The 21,151-nt window shown below is 43.0% G+C and overlaps 1 protein-coding gene across 5 annotated transcripts in view; it reads right to left on the bottom strand.

The window, feature by feature from the left end:
• The window catches only part of GREB1L (GREB1 like retinoic acid receptor coactivator), a 729,370-nt gene that overhangs the window by 358,591 nt on the left and 349,628 nt on the right, over window positions 1-21,151 (bottom strand). For 4 of the 5 annotated variants that reach the window (XM_029591103.1, XM_029591107.1, XM_029591104.1 and 1 more), the window contains one exon: window positions 10,705-10,902. In XM_029591103.1, the coding sequence (XP_029446963.1) occupies window positions 10,705-10,902 (198 nt within the window). Of the gene's footprint in view, window positions 1-10,704; window positions 10,903-11,197; window positions 11,318-21,151 lie in introns of those variants that run through there. The other variant, XM_029591106.1, reaches the window with a different exon arrangement.

Here is a 21,151-nt window from a genome sequence, read left to right as displayed (position 1 = left end):
TTCCAGATCATTTATAAATATATTGAACAGTAAGGGTCCCAATACAGATCCCTGAGGCACTCCACTGTCCACTGAGGCACTCCACTGTCCACTCCCTTCCACTGAGAAAATTGCCCATTTAATCCTACTCTCTGTTTCCTGTCTTTTAGCCAGTTTGCAATCCACAAAAGGACATTGCCACCTATCCCATGACTTTTTACTTTTCCTAGAAGCCTCTCATGAGGAACTCTGGGGCATCACATTATACAAAGGTCAAATCTTTACCTATGCCACAGAAATGCTTTGGATGATTTTCTTAAGTTCGACATTATAAGGCTTCTTCTCAGTTAGCAGACTCCTATCCTCTTTTTTTTTTTTTAATTATTTATTTATTTTTGCTATGTCCAACATTCTTAAGGACTGTGAAACTATGGAAGAATGTTCCTCCTTGTGGAACAAGAAAAACAAATTGAGAAATAAGTGAACCACACAAATAAATAAGAAAACAACAAAAGTGGTACACAAAAAATAGATAATAAAATATAAAATATAAGAAGAAATATGATATTTAAAAACATGATAAATTATTACAAATCGAATATTATAAAATCAAATGTAAAATTAGCACAATGATGGATCCAATACACCTGACATGGCCATGTTTCTGCTTCAGAGGTGATTATATAATTGATCATCCTTATTCCCTCCTAGCTAAGAGGAGAAGAGGCTGACCACTGGACCATAAATGAGCTTTAAAATCACAAACCTAAAAACAGCTGTAAAATTTCCAAGGCACCCCAAGAAGCACCAGAGATGGTAAAATGAATATTCTTGCAATATTGGTTCATTCTATGGTGCACTGCTGTAGACTGTTTACTGTGAACTGTGTATTTTTGTTTGTAAATAATTAAGGAAGAATATTCATTTTACCATCTCTGGAGAGAAAAAGCATGGGAAGACAGGGAGAAGAGGTATAATTCCCAGGGCTGGTACAAGGCGCCCTAGGTGCCTTCTGCTTCGCGCCTGCACCCTCCCCACCCCGTCATGCCATCCCACCCTACCTGGGCTCGTGCACTCTCTCCCACTCCTCCGCATGGAGAAAGCTGTCAATATCTGAGAGGGAGAGAGAAGCGCTGGATCAGCGGCTGCTGACCCTGGGATCCTGGCACCCTAGCCACACCTAGTTTGCCTACTGCTTAGAACATAACATCATAAGAAATTACCATGCTGGGTCAGACCAAGGGTCCATCATGCCCAGCAACCTGTTTCCAACAGAGGCCAAAGCAGGCCACAAGAACCTGGCAAGTACGCAAACACTAAGAATATCCCATGCTGCTGATGTCAGTAATAGTAGAGGCCATTCCCTAAATCAACTTGATTAATAGCAGTTAATAGACTTCTCCTCCAAGAACTTATCCAAACCTTTTTTTAAACCCAGCTACACTAACTGCCCTAACCACATCTTCTGGCAACAAATTCCAGAGCTTAATTGTGCGTTGAGTGAAAAAGAATTTTCTCCGATTATACTTAAATGTGCTACATGCTAACTTCATGGAGTGCCCCCTAGTCCTTCTATTATCCAAAAGCGTAAATAACCGATTCACATCTACTCTTTGAAGACTTCTCATTATTAAAGACCTCTATCATTTCTCCCCCTCAGCTGTCTCTTCTCCAAGCTGAACAGCCCTAACCTCTTCAGCCTTTCCTCATAGGGGAGCTGTTCCATTACCTTTATCATTTTGGTCGCCCTTCTCAGTACCTACTCCATTGCAATTATAGCTTTCTTGCGATGCGGTGACCAGAATTGTACACAATATTCAAGGTACGGTCTCACCATGGAGCAATACAGAGGCATTATGACATTTTCCGTTTTGTTAACCATTCCCTTCTTAATAATTCCTAACATTCTGTTTGCTTTTTTGACTGCTGCAGACACTGAGCCGACGATTTCAAAGTATTATCCAGTTTCTGTCACTTTCCCCCCCTCCTTGTTTCCTCTTTTACCCTATTGTAAATATGTTATTTTAATTTTAGTTTAAATCTTTATTTCCCCTACCTTTCCTTTACTCTCTAGTTATAATGTTTCAATATGTTTCAATTGTATTATGTTAAACTTGTTCGATGTAAAGCGCCGTCACAGGCACTAGTTTCATGTTACGCTGTGAACCGATGTGATATCATTGATGAATGTCGGTATATAAAACTTTTAAATAAATAAATAAATAAATAAATAAATAAATAAATGATGCCTAGATCTTTTTCCTGGGTGGTAGCTCCTAATATGGAACCTAACATCGTGTAACTACAGCAAGGGTTATTTTTCCCTATATGCAACACCTCCGGCCCTGATAATTCAAGCAACCATAGTTGAAAAAATTCCTGTCCCAACAACTGGAAACCCTCTGGTCCACTGGTTGTGCTCAACCAAGTAAAGGAATACAAGACTTTCACCTCAGGAGCTGCCCTCCAAATTTCTGTCTTCTTCACCAGACTTAACTAGGCCTCAGATCACAGCATGGGATGCTTGCTTGCCATTTGCTGGAGAGATAATACTGGCATGCTGAGGTCAGCATGGGGAGCCTACAAGGGGTGATGTCAACAAATCTATTAGTCTTTCTTCATCTACTGGTTAGGAGGCATAACCCATGCATCTGGTCTGATCTGGCTGGATTAAGAGGAAGCAAGTTTTCAACACATAATACATGATATAGGCATACAAAAAATGCTTTCTGTGCTGAAAACAATTTTTATGCATAGAAAACATGGTTTGTATGCAAAAAAATGCTTTTTGTGTGTATAAATCATACATAATAATCAGAAAACATGATTTATGCATAAGGAAAAATTAGTCTTTTTACCTGCTAATTTTCTTTCCTTGAACCTTACCAGACCAGTCCAGCATGCATGGATTTTGCTCACCTGCCAGCAGATAGAGAGAGAGAAGATTCTGATTCACTGACATCACCCCTCAGAGGGCATACTGAAGCTGTAGCACCTCAGTATAACTTTATCAAAGCAACAAACACAAACTCACCCCCCCCCCCCCCCCCATGAACAGAGGAGAAACCTGGCCCCTCAAGTCCATGTACATTAACAGAGAAACAGCTGCAAAAATAATTTATGGGTGAGGTGGGATTCTGGACTGGTCTGGCAAGACTCAAGGAACAAAAATTAGAAAGTAACAAACCTAACTTTTCCATTCTCATCTTAACAGACCAGTCCAGCTCACATGGGATGTATCCAAGCCAATCTCACACTGTAAGGGAGCCAGACAATCCTGTTCTCAAGACCCCAGTTCCAAATGAAGCTAACTCTATAGCATGCACATTCAAGCAATAATGCTTGGAGAAAGAATGTAAAGACAACCTTATAGCTGACCCAGAAATCTCTGTAGGCAATACCAATTGCCTCTCTGCCTAAGTAGACTCCTTGTAGAATGGGCATGAAGCCTATAAGGTACCAACAAGCTCTTTGAAATCTAAGCTGTTCAAATAGCCTCTTTAATCTATCTGGCAATAGTTGCCTTAGAAGCTGATTTCTCCCTTTTTCTAAAGTCAAAAAGAACAAACAAATGATTTGACCTCCTGAAAGAACTGATTATTGCATCCGTCAGTCGCAGACAGCTGCGACCGCTCTGCCTTACTTCTTTCTCCTCTTTCACTCTCCTTGGGCAAGATGGCTGCCTCCGGTGCCGAGTGCCAAGGGTCTCGGCGTTTCCAAACCAGCATGGGCGTCCCCATCTGCCATGCTCACTCCCATGGCCTCCTAGGGCACTAGCGCACACATCTCCTACGCTCAAATACACGTCATGGAGGGAACTTTGGGGGCGGCCCCACCGCATGATGTCAGTACCTCCGGGTATATCTAGCCTCCGCTTCCGCTACCACCTTGAGTTAGCAAGGACTTCGGTTTTAGCTACTCTGACCGCTCTAAGCTGCACACTTAGACGCTGCTTTCATTCCAAGGGCCTCGCTCCTGTAGAAGCTCTAGATACCCGCTCCTCGGGGGTTTCTCGCTTCCAACTACCCTTCAGGGTTCTCTCTAAGACAACCATTCCTCGGGGGTCTCTCTTCTACATTTCAGGATATCAGACCATCGGGCACTCGCTCCCATTATATCCTGCACCACGGACCTTCGGTCCCAACTTTCTACCATCAGGAAGACGCCATCATTCCTGTGAGTACCTCTACGATCCGGTGCTCCAGCTCCACCCACCAGCCGCGGTGTTACCCGCACTGCGGGGTCCCGCCTATCGTGAACATCTGGGTAAGACTTCACATCTGAGCCTGTTGAACGTACTGGCACTTCTTGGACAGTGCCTTGCCTTCCTGCTCTCACCATCTATCTACAGCAGTACAATAAAGCCCTTATCCATACTGTGTCTGCTATCTGAGTTCAGCCTATCGCAGTGGTTCCCCACGGAGCCCCTCCCTGTGGGCGGAGTCATCTCCATTGCGACCAAGGGTCCACTATGCCACAAACACAACACTGATCTGTTTTAAATACTTTATTAAATACGTTTTCATATCCAAGGAATGTCTTATTTTTTCACTTGCTATTCTAATATATCAATAGGCTGAAATGTAAATATTGTGCTGTTCAATTTCTCCCCTTCCATCCCAAGTTTATTTTCCTTGTTTTTTGTAACTTTCCCTCTCCCTTTTTCTGATTCACGTATTTAAAGTTCAAGGTTCTTATTGAAAATATTGTTTTTTACGTTACGTTATGCTTTACACTCCTTGTTATTTGTAAACCGGGTTGATGTGATGCCTATCATGAAACTCGGTATAACAAAAACAATAAATAAATAAATAAATAAATAAATAAATAAATAATCAACCTGTAAATCACTCTTTTTAAATGCAGGAAGCTCTACTGACTGATTTAAATAAAATGGGGAGACAACTTACGTGAAGAATGAAGGGACCCATCTGTACATACACTCCTGCTTCTAAAATTTGAAGATATGGATCTATAAGAGACAAGGCCTGTAACTCTGAAATGTGCCATGCCGAATAGGCAGCCACCAGATACACCACTTTCGGCATGAGGTCTTTAATAGAAGCACCTCTTAATTGGTTCAAAAGGAACCTCACATAAGGCCCGAAGCACAAAATAAAGATCCCATGAAGGAATATCCCAATGGAGCAGCAGATGAAGATGTTTTACTCCTCTTAAAAAACTTGAAACATCTGGATGAGCTACTATTAAACTACAACATTCCTCTATAGCTTGCTACAGCATCTGCATGCATCTTCAGGAAATTTAAGGCCAAGCATCTTTGAAGACTACCCTGCAGAAAGAATTCTAGGAATCGAAGCCTCAAAGAGAGAAACCCCCGCCTTCATACAACTCTCAAACATCTTCAAAACATGAATGTAAGTCAGAGAAGTTTACTTCTTCCTTGCCTGCAACAGATTAGTCACAACCTTTGCCGAATAACCTTTGCCCACCAACTATCTCCTTTCAATAGCCAGGCTGCAAGACAAAAGATAGCTGTATCCTCTAGCATTACAAGCCCCTCATGCAGAAGATCTGGTACATGATCCAATTTCAAGGAACCTTCCAAACTGAGTCTGATGAGATTCGTGTAACACAGGCATCAGGGCCAATCTGGAGGCACCAGAATAACTCATCGCCAATGTCCTTCTATTCTCTGAATGACACGCCCTAACATGAGCCAAGGGGGAAAGGCAAAGAAGCATCCTTTCTAGTCACTGTTGTGTCAATGCATCTACACCCACTGATGCTGTTTCTCTCCACCAACTGAGGAAAATGGCTACTTTGGGGTTCTTTCATGTAGTCATAATATCTCAATCTGGCCTTCTCCATCAAAGAACTATCAACATGAAAGCTGCATCTGCTAGGTCCCTTTCCTCTGGATCCAGAGTGTGAATACTCAAAAAATCTGCCTGTTTTCTACTTCTGCTATATGCAAGACTGAGAGTGCCTGAAGATGCTTTTATGCCCACTTGAACAGGAGCCCTGCTTCTACTGCTACTGTCAGCTTTTTGTATCTCCCTGTCAATTTACAAATATGCCACTGTTGTTGTAGATAAAATATATGAAAATCTTTCCTTATTACCCTTGTCTCAAGTTAACTGATGAACCATGATGCCTCCGCCCAGCTCCAGAGACCTTGAGTCTACTTGCCCTGACAATGAGTGTCCCATCCATACAGACTCGCATCTGTCATCATCAACACCCAGTCTGGACACTCCAGTGGCATTTCCTTGTTCAGATTCTGAACTGAAAGCCACCACTGCAGACTGGTTCTGACTTCCGACTCCAACAGCAACCACGACTGCACACTCCAACAGTCAGTCCTGTGACTTCGCACTCCAACATGTTAGGAGAGACCTCTAAAAAGGATGCATATGAGCACATGTTCAAGGAACTAGATCCAGTGTTGACATCATGGAACCCAGCAGTTTTAAATAATCTCAGAACCTGGGTGGCTGCCAATTCAGTAGATTCTGAACTTGGATCATGAACTTGGAGATCTGATGTCAAGTTCACATTGGCTCCCTGAGCATTGAATTGTGCTCCCAAATACTCTATGATCTAAGATAGTTCCAATTTGCTCTTTGGAAAATTTTTCACCCATCCAGATCCTGCAACAATCAAACCACCTTTGAAGTTGATTTTTAGGCTCATATCAACCAGTTCTCCAAACATGGATGTCCCATCTTGCCCTCCTTGTGCAAAACTGCTACTATTACTACTTCTATCTTGGAAAAGATTCTTGGAGACGTCGTCAATCCAAAGGGAAGCACCCAAAATTGATAATGCTCCCCCAAGACTGCAAACTGGAGATATTTTTGATGGGAAGGTTGAATCAAAATGTGGAGATATGCTTTGGACAGATCCAATAATGTTAGAAATTATCCTTTTCTCATTGCCAGAATAGATTTGAATTTGCCTTATTTCTTCGGACCTACAGAATAAAATGGAGTACCTTCCTTGACCTCACTCTGCTCTCAGTACTGGAACCACTGCTTCCAGCTGAAGTAGCTGTTCCAATATTAATCTGACTGTCCAAGTCTTCTCTCGGAAACACATTGGGACTCTAGAAAGGTGGTTCATAATGGACATACAAACCCCAAAATGTAACATCTTGTTATCAACAACATCCATTGATCATAGTGATGCGGACCTACTCCCCATAAAACAGAGACAGATGTTTCCCTATAGGGAGAATGGGGAGTGAGCTCCCTGAATCTCATTATGAACCTTTAGATCAACCTGCACCTGAAGTACTGATGTCCCCAGAAACTTGAACAAAAGGACTGTGGCTTAATTCTACCATGTCCCTTGAGAGAAGTGGTCATCTTCCCCGGTCTCTAATGTCTCACTTCTCTAAATTTAAACCTATTGAAGCCCTCTTTCTAAATCCTCTAGGCTTATCCTCCAGCAACTTAAATTATTTTTGTCTCCATAATGCTTTACCAGCTTTTCAAAGTCCTCACCAAATAGCAATTTTCCTTAAAAGGACAATTTACTCTATACTGTCTTTGAAGTATTCACCAACCAGTTGTACAACCAAGACAAACAATATGCAGCCACTAAGGATGCCATGCTTCTAGCGGAAGTACAACTGAGATCATGTAGAGCAGTGGTCCCCAACCCTGTCCTGAGGGCCCACCAGCCAGTTGAGTTTTCAGGATATCCACAATGAGTATGCTTGAGAGAAAATTTGCATGCACTGCCTCCATAACATGCAAATTTTCTCTCATGCACATTCATTGTGGATATCCTGAAAACCCGACTGGCTGGTGGGCCCCCAGGACAGGGTTGGGAACCACTGATGTAGAGCATCAGCCACATAGGCAACCTCAATTCTATTCCCTCCCCTTTTCTGAGAGTGTCAGAAGAATCTCCCAACAGAATCTGCTGCACCCAACATAAACACACCCGAAACATGATACTGAAGACTGCTGTCTGAAGAGCCAGAGCTGCAATCTCAAAGGATTGTTTTAGGAACACACCTCTATTCTCCCATCTAGGGCATCTTTCAAGCCTGCGCTACCTTCCACTGGAATGATTGTCTTCTTAATGACTGTCAAAACCAAGCATCTACCTTTAGAAACCTAAAATATTCCAAGTCCTCGGTGGGCAACAGGTATAATTTCAGCATGGCTCTACCTAAAAGAGTCCCATTCAGCCTCTGTGGAAAGGAAAAGTCTGAACTGGCCTGCAGAGGCTCTCTAAAATAGGATCCTCCTCTTCTACCCCAGGGTCCATGGGGGGCTTCTTTGATATCCAGCTTTGATAAGGCCTGGCCAGCAAGAAAGGGAAGCTTGCCCTTTCTGAACAATCTGACCACTTATTGATCATTGCCCTCTGCCAGAGGAATTTCCCCCTCCTTTAGGGACTCCCCTTCTTGGTCAATATGTTCCTCCAGCAGATTCCCTAAGAATTCCACCTCTGAAAATATTTATCCCTTATCAGGATCATCATCCTGGTCTAATCCGAGCCTTTTTGATACCCTCTGAGAATGATCTTCCTTTTCTCTAGAGACTAAACTGGGAACAGCTCCTCCCAGAGAGTTTTCACTTGTTTCAAACAAAATAATTCATGCTGAGAAGTCTAAAAATGAGTGAATCAACCCTTATATTTTTTTTTTATTTTTTTTTTTACTATTGATGTGGGCATTGCAGCTACCATATATTGGAATGATCAGTCCAAAATGTAGTAGCAGATACAAAAAAACTTTTTTTCTGCTTTCCACATAACAGTTGTTTTGTTTTGTTTTTTTTAAATTCTGCTCTGACGTCAAAACAAAATCCATCTACCACCAACATGATTGATGGTGTCACCTTGACCTTTTGAATCCCATACTTCTAGTGAGAGTGTAATTTGGAGCTAGACACCTGCACAGTAAAAGAAGTGCTTGCCAATACTCGTGACCCAGTTGCAGAAATACAAACAAAGAGTAGGGAACTGGCTAAAAGAAAAATCCTTCTTTTATTTTTGCTGTTTTCCTAGCTAATAGGAGACAAACAATGAGCTTCAACAGGGAGGCACAAATCACTTTTTGGAGTGCAATACACCTCTAGGTTTGCATCATATATCAGTTGCAGAGATTTATATGTGAACTGCAGTTCACAGCTACCCACTCCTGCTGTTGAAGTGTCAAGTGCCTGCTCAATTAATAACCTGCAACTGCATTCCAAGTTCCCTTTAAAGGCTTACATGACCTCAGGGCACTATAGTTTATAAGCAAAGAGGAAGGAGATATTTGGTTTATGACCATAATAGGCATGTTCACATTCCACCCATTTCAACAGGCCTTCTGTAATAAGGAACTAATACTATTTCTACTTATATGCTATTGTCATGCAAGCTACACAAGACATTTTTCTGTTCAGTTTTTTGTTAATCTATTGCCCCCATTTGGACGTGAGTTTTCGACGCACTATTATTACCCCTTATACAGTAAAGGGTAATAGCTCGTGAAAAACGCGCAGCCAACTCCCCCCCCCCCCCCCCAAAACTAATAGCGTCCGCAACATGCAAATGCATGTTGATGAGCCTATTAGTTAGTCTTGCGCGATACAGAAAGTAAAATGTGCAGCCAAGCCGCACATTTTACTCTCTGAAATTAATGCCTGCCCAAAGGCAGGAGTTAATTTTGGCCGGCACTGGGAAAGTGTACAGAAAAGCAGAAAAAACTGCTTTTCTGTACACCCTCCGACTTAATATCACAGCGATATTAAGTCGGAGGCCCCAAAACTAAAAAAAAATTAAAAATCTGCCCGTGGCCCGTGGATTGGAAGACGGACACAATTTTGCCAGCGTCCATGTTCCGAACCCGTGGCTGTCAGCGGGTTTCGACAACCGACGCCAGTAAAATTAAGCGTCGGCTGTCAAACCTGTTGACAGCCGCCGCTTCTGCCAATAAGGAGGTGCTAGGGATGCGCTAGTGTCCCTAGCGCCTCCTTTTTAGCGTGGGCCCTCATTTGCATACTGAATCACGTGCCCAGGAGAGTGGCCTGGGCGAGTGTCGGGAGAGCGGGAGCTCGCCTCGGAGCGCCGGCTCTCCCGCGCGTTTTACTGAATCGGCCTGAAAATGCATTTACTGGTCAAGCCCCAGTTCTGTTATTCTTACTGGCAGATTTTATAACACAAAATAGTAATTATAAAGTCAGTGACCACCAGCCTCTTTTAAAAATAATTTATTCTGAGTAAACCTATCAATGCCACCATGTTCTATGATCAGAATATTTCCCTTGAAACAAAAAGCAGGGAGGTCCCCAGAAAGGGTACCCCTCAAAATCCTAGGAGACAGCCCCATAATCGCCCCAGGACAACCTTGATCTCTACATCACTCTCTACCCCTCCATTTGTAAACAAATTGCTACTGAGACAGAGGACTGGCATGAGAAGCTAAACCACTTACTTTTTTAAATTGCTCTTTTTGGCACTTCTTTGGTGTACTCCACAAAGAAGGCCATTTATAAGAAAAGACATTTTTCAGAATAATTGCACTGTTTCTCTCTCTCACAATTGTTAACATTTCTCTAAGTAGCAATGCAATGCAGCTTCTGTCCTCACCCAACAGTATTTAAAAAATCACTAATACTTCATAAAAAAAACAAGAAATATATATATTCATGCATACATACCACATCATACTAAACTAGCAATGCAGACGATAACTTCAAACTCAGCAATTTCCATTTTCGGAGAATTCACTCGGAAAAGATCTATAGGAATACCAACCATCTGTTGTGCAAGACCCTTCTGGGGCTGGCTTCTGGGCATATGGGAGTGGTGGGCTACTTGAATCTGACATATCTTCCTCCTCTTCTTCGTCATCCATCTCAGGAACTGTATGGCTGGTAGAAAAGTCCAGGCTCCCATTCTGAGTGCAACGATGGACCAACTCTTTATCCAAGTCCTCCACCTTTGGTTTCACATCTAAGCCAAAAGCAAAACTACAATTACTCTGTGTTGAAGCTCCCCTATAATCAAAGAGCGAGCCTGCCACCTACACGTCAGGCGAGAGCATATTCTGAGAATGACAAAATTGGTAGGTTAGTCACTCATTACAACAGCTGCAAACATGCATTCACATTTAGGAAAAGACTCAAAATATTAAATTGGCAATTTTCAAAGCTATTCATGTGGGTAAATAGTGATCTACCTACACAAACTGGCTGTCTGAAAATTGCCCCACCATCAATTCGCCTAAACATACAGCAGAATTGATTACCTGTTATAGGTGCTCTCAAAGGACAGCAGAATATCAGCATTTATATGTAGGTGACATCATCTAATAGAGCCTGGCCTGGAACTTTTATGTCCTGGGGGAACTTTTATGTCCTGGGGGAACTTTTATATCCTGGGGGAATTCTGCGCAAAAAAATTTAAAATTCTGCAAAATTCTGAATACTTTATATTGGTCAAAATAACACAATTTACATGACAATCTTTAAGTAATTACATTTTAAAATATTACTCCTACCATTGCTCCTATCATGTGACAGGGGCCGACCAATGGCACCAGTAGCCCCTGTGACATAGTAAGGGCAAAGGGGCATCGGCGCCAGGGCCCGAGTGCAGGAGATCGCCTCCGGACCTCCGCTGGACCACCAGGGACATTTGGCAGGTCTTGGGGGGGTCAGGAGGGTGGGGGGTTGTAGTTAGGTTTTTGGGGGGGGGGTTTCATATTCACTCCATAAGACGCACAGACATTTTTCCCCCACTTTTGGGGGAAAAAAAGTGCGTCTTATGGAGCGAAAAATACGGTAGTTAGTTAGGTCACAGGGAGAGTGAGGGGAATGTTTTATCTTTGATTTGTAATAGATAGAATCTCAGCTCACCAAGGTTCCTGATTGCATACATATAGCAAGACATAGTTAACGGGAAAAGAAGAATTTAAATAGAAAGTTGTTTCTTTTATTAATTTACTATTAAGTGAGGTTAGTAGGTAAAAGAAACCTAGACTACGAGTCAAGAGGGAACAGAGATATAATTCAAATAGGTAAAGAGTTCCAGCTGTCAACAGCTTGCAATGCGAGCCAGCATCTGTCCCAAGCACCTAAAGCTTCTCATCTGCTTTACTAAGGTTACCAGCCAGCTGCGGTCGCTATCCTCGAACTCAATCGACTATAGAAAAGCAGAGCTAAGGCCATTATATACGATGTGACCTGACACTTGAGACATTTAATACATAAGCTTAATTCAAGTTTAGTACCTGATTAACTGCAAACTTGCTTATAATAGTCTGATGATATATCTATATCAAACTGAGATTTACAATACCTAGCCACAGGGTATATAATTTATTTCATTATTAATGATTCATGATTATCATCTGAATTATAAGTCATGATATGGTACATGCATGTTTAGTGAATTCAATTATATGTGACAGGTGTATGATTATTAATTGATAACTACTAAAGGAAATTCTTATCGTTACTTGAAGAAAGTATGAATTGTTTAATTGGAATATTTGAATATTGTTATTGCTAAAATATCTCTCATTTCTTTTATGCTTTGGGCCACTTTGGAAATAATAAATTGCCTATTAGCTATAGATTTGTCTTTGACAACTGGTATAAGAATTGTTATAATAGTTTATTGTAAGGGGAAACCGTTCTTAACTGCTTGGCTACTGATTTGTGACACTATGCATAATTAAACAATTCTGTGCCAGGTGCTCTACACTGGTATATCACCCCTGTGTTTGCTTGTTTTCCCAGACTGCCCCCCCCCCCCCTTTTTTTCCCCAGACTATATAACTCATGTATTAATTTTCTGCTGTCAGATTTTTTAACTGTATGAAGGACCCTGCCTCTAACATGTCTCTTTCCTCAATTCACTTCTCTCACCTCTAGGGATTCGCAGTGTTCATCCCATGCCCTTTTGAATTCCTTCACTGTCCTGGTCCTCACCACTTCTTCCAGTAGGGTGTTCCACACATCCACCACTCTCTCCATGAAGAAATATTTCCTGACATTCAATCTGAAACGTCCTCCCTGGAGCTTCATTTCGTGACCTCTAGTTCTCCTTATTTCTTTCCAACAGAAGAGGTTTGTTATTAAAATTGCATCATTTATGCCTTTTAAGTATCTGAAGGTCGGTATCATGTCTCCCCTGCTCCTCCTCTCCTCCATGGTATACATATTTAGGACCTTCAACCTCTCCTCGTAAGACTTTTGGTGGAGACCCCCCCCCCCCCCCGCCTTTCTCTGGACCGTTTCCATCCTCTCTGTCCCCTTTGAGATATGGTCTCCAGAACTTTACACAGTACTCCAGGTGAGGCCTCACCAAGGACCTGTACAAGGGAATTATCACCTCCTTTTTCTTACTGGATATTCTATGCAGCCCAGCATTCTTCTGTCCTTGGCTATCGCTTTGTCACATTGATTTTTCATCTTCAGATCGCTAGACACTATCACCCCTAGGTCCCTCTCTTGCTCCGGCGCATCAGCCCTCATCTCCCCAGCTTGTATAGCTCCTTTGGATTACTGCTCCCCAGATGCATGACTCTGCATTTCTTCGCATTAACTTTAGCTGCCATGTTTCAGATTATTCCTTGAGTTTCCTTAAATCTCTTTTTATTCTGTTCACACCTTCTGGAGTGTCCACCCTACTGCAGATCTTAGTGTCATGTGCGAATAGGTAGACTTTATCTTCTATTCCCTCAGCAATGTCGCTCACAAAGATATTAAATAATACCGGTCCTAACACCGAACCCTGTGGCACACCACTCAACACCGTTCTTTCTTCTGAGTAGCTTCCATTGACCATCACACACTGTCTGCTATCCAACAACGATTTTTTAATCCACATCACCATCTTGTCGCTCAGTCCTAAACTTCTCATTTTGTTTACGAGTCTTCTGTGCAGGCCCGTATCAAAAGCTTTAGTAAATTCCAAATAGATCACGTCTAGCACTTTTCCCTAATCCAATTCCTCAGTCACCCAATCAAAGAAGTCGATAAGATTCATCTGACACAACCTTCCCTTGGTGAATCCATGCTGTCTCAGATCAAGCAGCCCTCCAGATTGTAGATAGTTCGCTATCCTTTCTTTCAACAGCATCTCCATTAGTTTGCCTACCACCGAGGTGAAGCTTACCGGCCTGTAATTTCCAGCCTCTTCCCTACTCCCACTCTTGTGTAGTGGTACCATCGCACTTCTCCAATCTCTAGGCACCACTCTCGTATCTAGTGATCTATTGAACAGGATGCATAGAGGACCTGCCAGCACATCCCTGAGTTCTTTCAGTTCCCTGGGGTGCATCTCGTCTGGCCCCATGGCTTTGTCTACTTTCATTTTACCTAGCTCATAAAAATCACTGACAGACATAACCCTGCTATAGAGGCATCGTTGGAAGCCACTGGTTTGCTTAACTAGGACTGAATGAAAAACAAGAGAAGCAAAATCAAACTTGAAGACTGTGAGATGTTTGATGCTTGTCGGTGCACTAATGGTTCACTAGTCGGGCTCTGGAAAACAAATGGAAACTTACAAAAACAGGACTGAAAAACCTACCTAGAGGACTAGAAGGGGAAATAAAAGACTGCGGGACCCCACACTGTACAAACTTGTAATATTTGCTGAAATTAAACAAAGCCTGAGCAGGAGAGTGAGGAACCATAACCGATGCTCTTTGTGGACAAAAAGAGAATGAAGGGAGTCTCTGCAAGGATTTGTGGTTTAGTGGCATGCCCAATGAGGCACGGTCAAAGTTCTAGAAACTTTAAAATAAATGTTCTGAGCCAGACTCCATCTGATGATGTCACGCAGAGGAAATATAGGATGGCAGTCCTCACATATGAGAATCATGGTATTCCAAAATGCATGTACTTTTTGTTGCATTTGAGGGAGATACTTCAGAGGGTGTACTTTGAGTGGGATTGGAGGCTATCGCTGTAACAAATTGTGGACATGCTTAGGACAGAGGGAGATTAGTGGAAAGAAAAGGGATGAGAGGTTGAGTAGAAGACATAGGGAGGGGGCAGCAGATTATGAGGTGCATTTGGGAATTTATATACACATCTATACAAAGGGGTAGATTTTAAAAGAAGCGCGATCAGCCTACTTTTGCTTGCGCATCAGACTCAAGCAAAAGTACGCTGGATTTTAGTAGATACGCGCGGAGCCGCGCGTATCCACTAAAATCCTTGATCGGCGCGCACAAGGCTATCGATTTTGTATAGCCTGCGCGCGCCGAGCCGCGCTGCCTCCCCCCATTCCCTCCAAGGCCGCTCCGAAATCGGAGCGGCCTCGGAGGGAACTTTCCTTTGCCCTCCCCTCACCTTACCCTCCCTTCCCCTACCTAACCCACCCACCCGGCCCTGTCTACACCCCCCCCTTACCTTTGTCGGGGGATTTACGCCTCCCGGAGGGAGACGTAAATCCCCGCGCGCCAGCGGGCCTGCTGCGCGCCGGGCCGCGACCTGGGGGTGGGTACGGAGGGCGCGGCCACGCCCCCGGGCCGTAGCCACGCCCCGTACCCGCCCCCAAAACGCTGCCGACACGCCCCCGCAACGCCGCGCGCTCCGGCCCCGCCCCCCGACACGCCCCCCTCCGAGAACCCCGGGACGTACGCGAGTCCCGGGGCTCTGCGCGCGCCGGGAGGCCTATGTAAAATAGGCTTCCCGGCGCGCAGGGCCCTGCTCGCGTAAATCCGCCCGGTTTTGGGCGGATTTACGCGAGCAGGGCTCTGAAAATCCGCCCCAAAGTCAACAAATTTCAATTGGGCAGATTGGATTGGCTGTATTGGTCTTTATCTGCCAGCATACACCATGTTACTATGTATTAATGTGCGTACACTGCATTTTTTAAATGTACGTACGTTATTTTCCATTAAAAAATCTAACTGCAATAAACACAAGTGTAAAAGTCCATGGGAACTTTGCACAGGATGACAGTTTTCAAAGATAAAATATAAGTATAATTTCCTTTCAATTTAGTACAAAATCTGCAGGTTAAAAAATATCTATGAACTTTGCAGCCAAGCGGTCAGTTTGAAAAAATGCCCCTTAACAGGATTTCTGTGCATTTTCTTTGTTACAAATTTTGCTGTAAATGAACCCAGTAATTACTTAGGGGTAGATTTTAAGAGGCGCGCGAACAGCCTACTTTTGCTTGCGCATCAGACTCAAGCAAAAGTACGCTGGATTTTAGTAGATACGCGCGGAGCCGCGCGTATCCACTAAAATCCTGGATCGGCGCGCGCAAGGCTATCGATTTTGTATAGCCTGCGCGCGCCGAGCCGCGCTGCCTCCCCCCGTTCCCTCCAAGGCCGCTCCGAAATCGGAGCGGCCTCGGAGGGAACTTTCCTTTGCCCTCCCCTCACCTTACCCTCCCTTCCCCTACCTAACCCACCCACCCGGCCCTGTCTACACCCCCCCTTACCGTTGTCGGGGGATTTACGCCTCCCGGAGGGAGACGTAAATCCCCGCGCGCCAGCGGGCCTGCTGCACGCCGGGCCGCGACCTGGGGGCGGGTACGGAGGGCGCGGCCACGCCCCCGGGCCATAGCCACGCCCCGTACCCGCCCCCAAAACGCGGCCGACACGCCCCCGAAACGCCGCGTCGACCGGGCCCGCTCCCCGACACGCCCCCCTCCGAAAACCCCGGGACGTACGCGAGTCCCGGGGTCTGCGCGCGCCGGTAGGCCTATGTAAAATAGGCTTACCGGCGCGCAGGGCCCTGCTCGCCTAAATCCGCCCGGTTTTGGGCGGATTTAGGCGAGCAGGGCGCTGAAAATCCGCCCCTTAGCATAGGAAAGCATGATTTTTGGCAATTTCACTTCCATTTAAAAAAAACAAAAACTAATCTAAAGAAGGTACTTTTGTGGTCTTCAAAGCTCAAGTACTATCTCATCATGTTTGCTGATCCTTTAAAAGATATCATAAACTACAAAGACTCCAGGATGTAATGCCATAGATCAGGGGTTGGCAGTCAGGTTTTCGGAATGACCCTAATGATTATACATTTGATATATGCCTTTTCCTGAAGATATACCACACAAACCCCTCCACCTGGTACTTATATTTTATATAGGGTATTCTCTGCCAACCTACTCAAAATGTGCACTTAAATTAAGAACATAAGAAAATGCCATACTGGGTCAGACCAAGGGTCCATCAAGCCCAGCATCCTGTTTCCAACAGTGGCCAATCCAGGTTATAAGAACCTGGCAAGTACCCAAAAACTAAGTCTATTCCATGTTACCATTGCTAATGGCAGTGGCTATTCTCTAAGTGAACTTAATAGCAGGTAATGGACTTCTCCTCCAAGAACTTATCCAATCCTTTTTTAAACACCGCTATACTAACTGCACTAACCACATCCTCTGGCAACAAATTCCAGAGTTTAATTGTGATTTGAGTAAAAAAGAACTTTCTCCGATTAGTTTTAAATGTGCCCCATGCTAACTTCATGGAGTGCCCCCTAGTCTTTCTACTATCCGAAAGAGTAAATAACCGATTCACATCTACCCGTTCTAGACCTCTCATAATTTTAAACATCTCTATCATATCCCCCCTCAGCCGTCTCTTCTCCAAGCTGAAAAGTCCTAACCTCTTTAGTCTTTCCTCATAGGGGAGCTGTTCCATTCCCCTTATCATTTTGGTAGCCCTTCTCTGTACCTTCTCCATCGCAATTATATCTTTTTTGAGATGCGGCGACCAGAATTGTACACAGTATTCAAGGTGCGGTCTCACCATGGAGCGATACAGAGGCATTATGACATTTTCCGTTTTATTCACCATTCCCTTTCTAATAATTCCCAACATTCTGTTTGCTTTTTTGACTGCCACAGCACACTGAACAGACGATTTCAATATGTTATCCACCATGACACCTATATCTCTTTCTTGGGTTGTAGCACCTAATATGGAACCCAACATTGTGTAATTATAGCATGGGTTATTTTTCCCTATATGCATCACCTTGCACTTATCCACATTAAATTTCATCTGCCATTTGGATGCCCAATTTTCCAGTCTCACAAGGTCTTCCTGCAATTTATCACAATCTGCTTGTGATTTAACTACTCTGAATAATTTTGTGTCATCTGCAAATTTGATCATCTCACTTGTCGTATTTCTTTCCAGATTATTTATAAATATATTGAAAAGTAAGGGTCCCAATACAGATCCCTGAGGCACTCCACTGTCCACTCCCTTCCACTGAGAAAATTGTCCATTTAATCCTATTCTCTGTTTCCTGTCTTTTAGCCAGTTTGCAATCCACGAAAGGACATCGCCACCTATCCCATGACTTTTTACTTTTCCTAGAAGCCTCTCATGAGGAACTTTGTCAAACGCCTTCTGAAAATCTAAGTATACTACATCTACCGGTTCACCTTTATCCACGTGTTTATTAACTCCTTCAAAAAAGTGAAGCAGATTTGTGAGGCAAGACTTGCCCTGGGTAAAGCCATGCTGTCTTTGTTCCATTAAACCATGTCTTTCTACATGTTCTGTGATTTTGATGTTTAGAACACTTTCCACTATTTTTCCTGGCACTGAAGTCAGGCTAACCGGTCTGTAGTTTCCTGGATCGCCCCTGGAGCCCTTTTTAAATATTGGGGTTACATTTGCTATCCTCCAGGCTTCAGGTACAATGGATAATTTTAATGATAGGTTACAAATTTTTACTAATACGTCTGAAATTTCATTTTTTAGTTCCTTCAGAACTCTGGGGTGTATACCATCCGGTCCAGGTGATTTACTACTCTTCAGTTTGTCAATCAGGTCCACCACATCTTCTAGGTTCACCGTGATTTGATTCAGTCCATCTGAATCATTACCCATGAAACCTTCTCCATTACGGGTACCTCCCCAACATCCTCTTCAGTAAACACCGAAGCAAGGAAATCATTTAATCTTTCCGCGATGGCCTTATCTTCTCTAAGTGCCCCTTTAACCCCTCGATCATCTAACGGTCCAACTGACTCCCTCACAGGCTTTCTGCTTCGGATATATTTTTAAAAGTTTTTACTGTGAGTTTTTGCCTCCTCGGCCAACTTCTTTTCAAATTCTCTCTTAGCCTGTCTTATCAATGTCTTACATTTAACTTGCCAATGTTTATGCTTTATCCTATTTTCTTCTGTTGGATCCTTCTTCCAATTTTTGAATGAAGATCTTTTGGCTAAAATAGATTCTTTCACCTCCCCTTTTAACCATGCCGGTAATCATTTTGCCTTCTTTCCACCTTTCTTAATGTGTGGAATACATCTAGACTGTGTTTCTAGAATGGTATTTTTTAACAATGCCCACGCCTCTTGGACATTTTTTACTTTTGTAGCTGCTCCTTTCAGTTTTTTTCTAACAATTTTTCTCATTTTATCAAAGTTTCCCTTTTGAAAGTTTAGCACAAGAGCCTTGGATTTGCACACTGTTCCTCTTCCAGTCATTAAATCAAATTTGATCATATTATGATCGCTATTGCCAAGCAGCCCCACCACCATTACCTCTCTCACCAAGTCCTGTGCTCCACTGAGAATTAGATCTAAAATTGTTCCCTCTCTCGTCGGTTCCTGAACCAATTGCTCCATAAAGCTATCATTTATTCCATCCAGGAACATTATCTCTCTAGAGTGTCCCGATGATACATTTACCCAGTCAATATTGGGGTAATTGAAGTCTCCCATTAATACCACACTACCAATTTGGTTAGCTTCCCTAATTTCTCTTAGCATTTCACTGTCCGTCTCACCATCTTGACCAGGTGGACGGTAGTATACCCCTATCACTATAGTATTCCCCGACACACAAGGGATTTCTACCCATAAAGATTCAATTTTGTATTTAGTCTCATGCAGGATGCTTATCCTGTTGGACTCTATGCCATCCCGGACATAAAGCACCATACCTCCTCCCGGGTGCTCCTCTCTGTCGTTGCGATATAATTTGTACCCCGGTATAGCACTGTCCCATTGGTTATCCTCTTTCCACCATGTCTCTGAGATGCCAATTAAGTCTATGTCATCATTCACTGCTATACATTCTAATTCTCCCATCTTACTTCTTAGACTTCTGGCATTAGCATACAAATATTTCAAAGTTTGTTTTTTGTTTGTATTTTCATTCTGCTTTTTAATTGATAGGGATAAGTTAGAATTTTTTAGCTCAGGTGAGTTTTTAGTTACAGGCACTTGGACTATTTTTCTAATTATTGGAACCTCACTGTCGGGATGCCCTAATTCTAATGCATCATTAGTATCCTTTGAAGATACCTCTCTCCAAACCATGCACTGCTGAGTGACTGTCGGCTTTCCCCTTTGTTCTAATTTAAAAGCTGCTCTATCTCCTTTTTAAAGGTTAGCGCCAGCAGTCTGGTTCCACCCTGGTTAAGATGGAGCCCATCCCTTCGGAAGAGACTCCCCCTTCCCCAAAAATTTAATAGGAGTGCAAGGGATAGTTTCATATATTAATGGGCTACCTCCTCGGTGCCATTGTTGTTCTAATCATAAACACACCCTCCAGCCTCCGTTTTTATTCGAAAATATATTTTTCATAAAAATCTCATGAGATGGACTGCAGAGAAACCCCTCTTTTTGTTTTTTCATTTTTTATTTTCTGTCAGGATTAGTACAAAGACGGAGGCTTGTTTGAGCACCGGAGAATTGAAGAAATAACTTTTTGAAAAAGGATGAAATGAGGATGAATAGACCCTGAGGAAGACAGCATTTGTCGAAACTTGCGCAAGTCGGGATTATTCGAGACATTTCAAAGCTAAGTACAACAGTTATATTTCCGATGGCTGAATGAACAGTTTAAGTGTGTTTCACACGAAGGAAATTAAATTGATATTAAATTGAAGTTTACAAAATAAAAAATGAAAAAACAAAAAGAGGGGTTTCTCTGCAGCCCATCTCATGAGATTTTTATGAAAAATATATTATCGAATAAAAACGGAGGCTGGAGGGTGTGTTTATGATTAGAACAACAATGGCACCGAGGAGGTAGTACGTTAATATACGAAACCATCCCCTGCACTCCTATTAAATTTAATTTAAGTGCACATTTTGAGTAGGTTGGCAGAGAATACCCTATATAACATATAAGTACCAGGTGGAGGGGTTTGGGTGGTAAATTATACATGCACTTGGGGAGGATCTCGTTTTGAAACAGTGTCATTTTCCTGAAGATAAGCACACAGCAGATTACATAAAATTTAAGAAGAACATTAAGGGG

The sequence above is a fragment of the Rhinatrema bivittatum genome, chromosome 2, assembly GCF_901001135.1.
Source record: "Rhinatrema bivittatum chromosome 2, aRhiBiv1.1, whole genome shotgun sequence".
In the NCBI taxonomy this organism is placed as follows: Eukaryota; Metazoa; Chordata; class Amphibia; order Gymnophiona; family Rhinatrematidae; genus Rhinatrema; species Rhinatrema bivittatum.
Note: the sequence above shows the minus strand (reverse complement) of the source record. Positions and strands in the feature narration are given on the sequence as shown.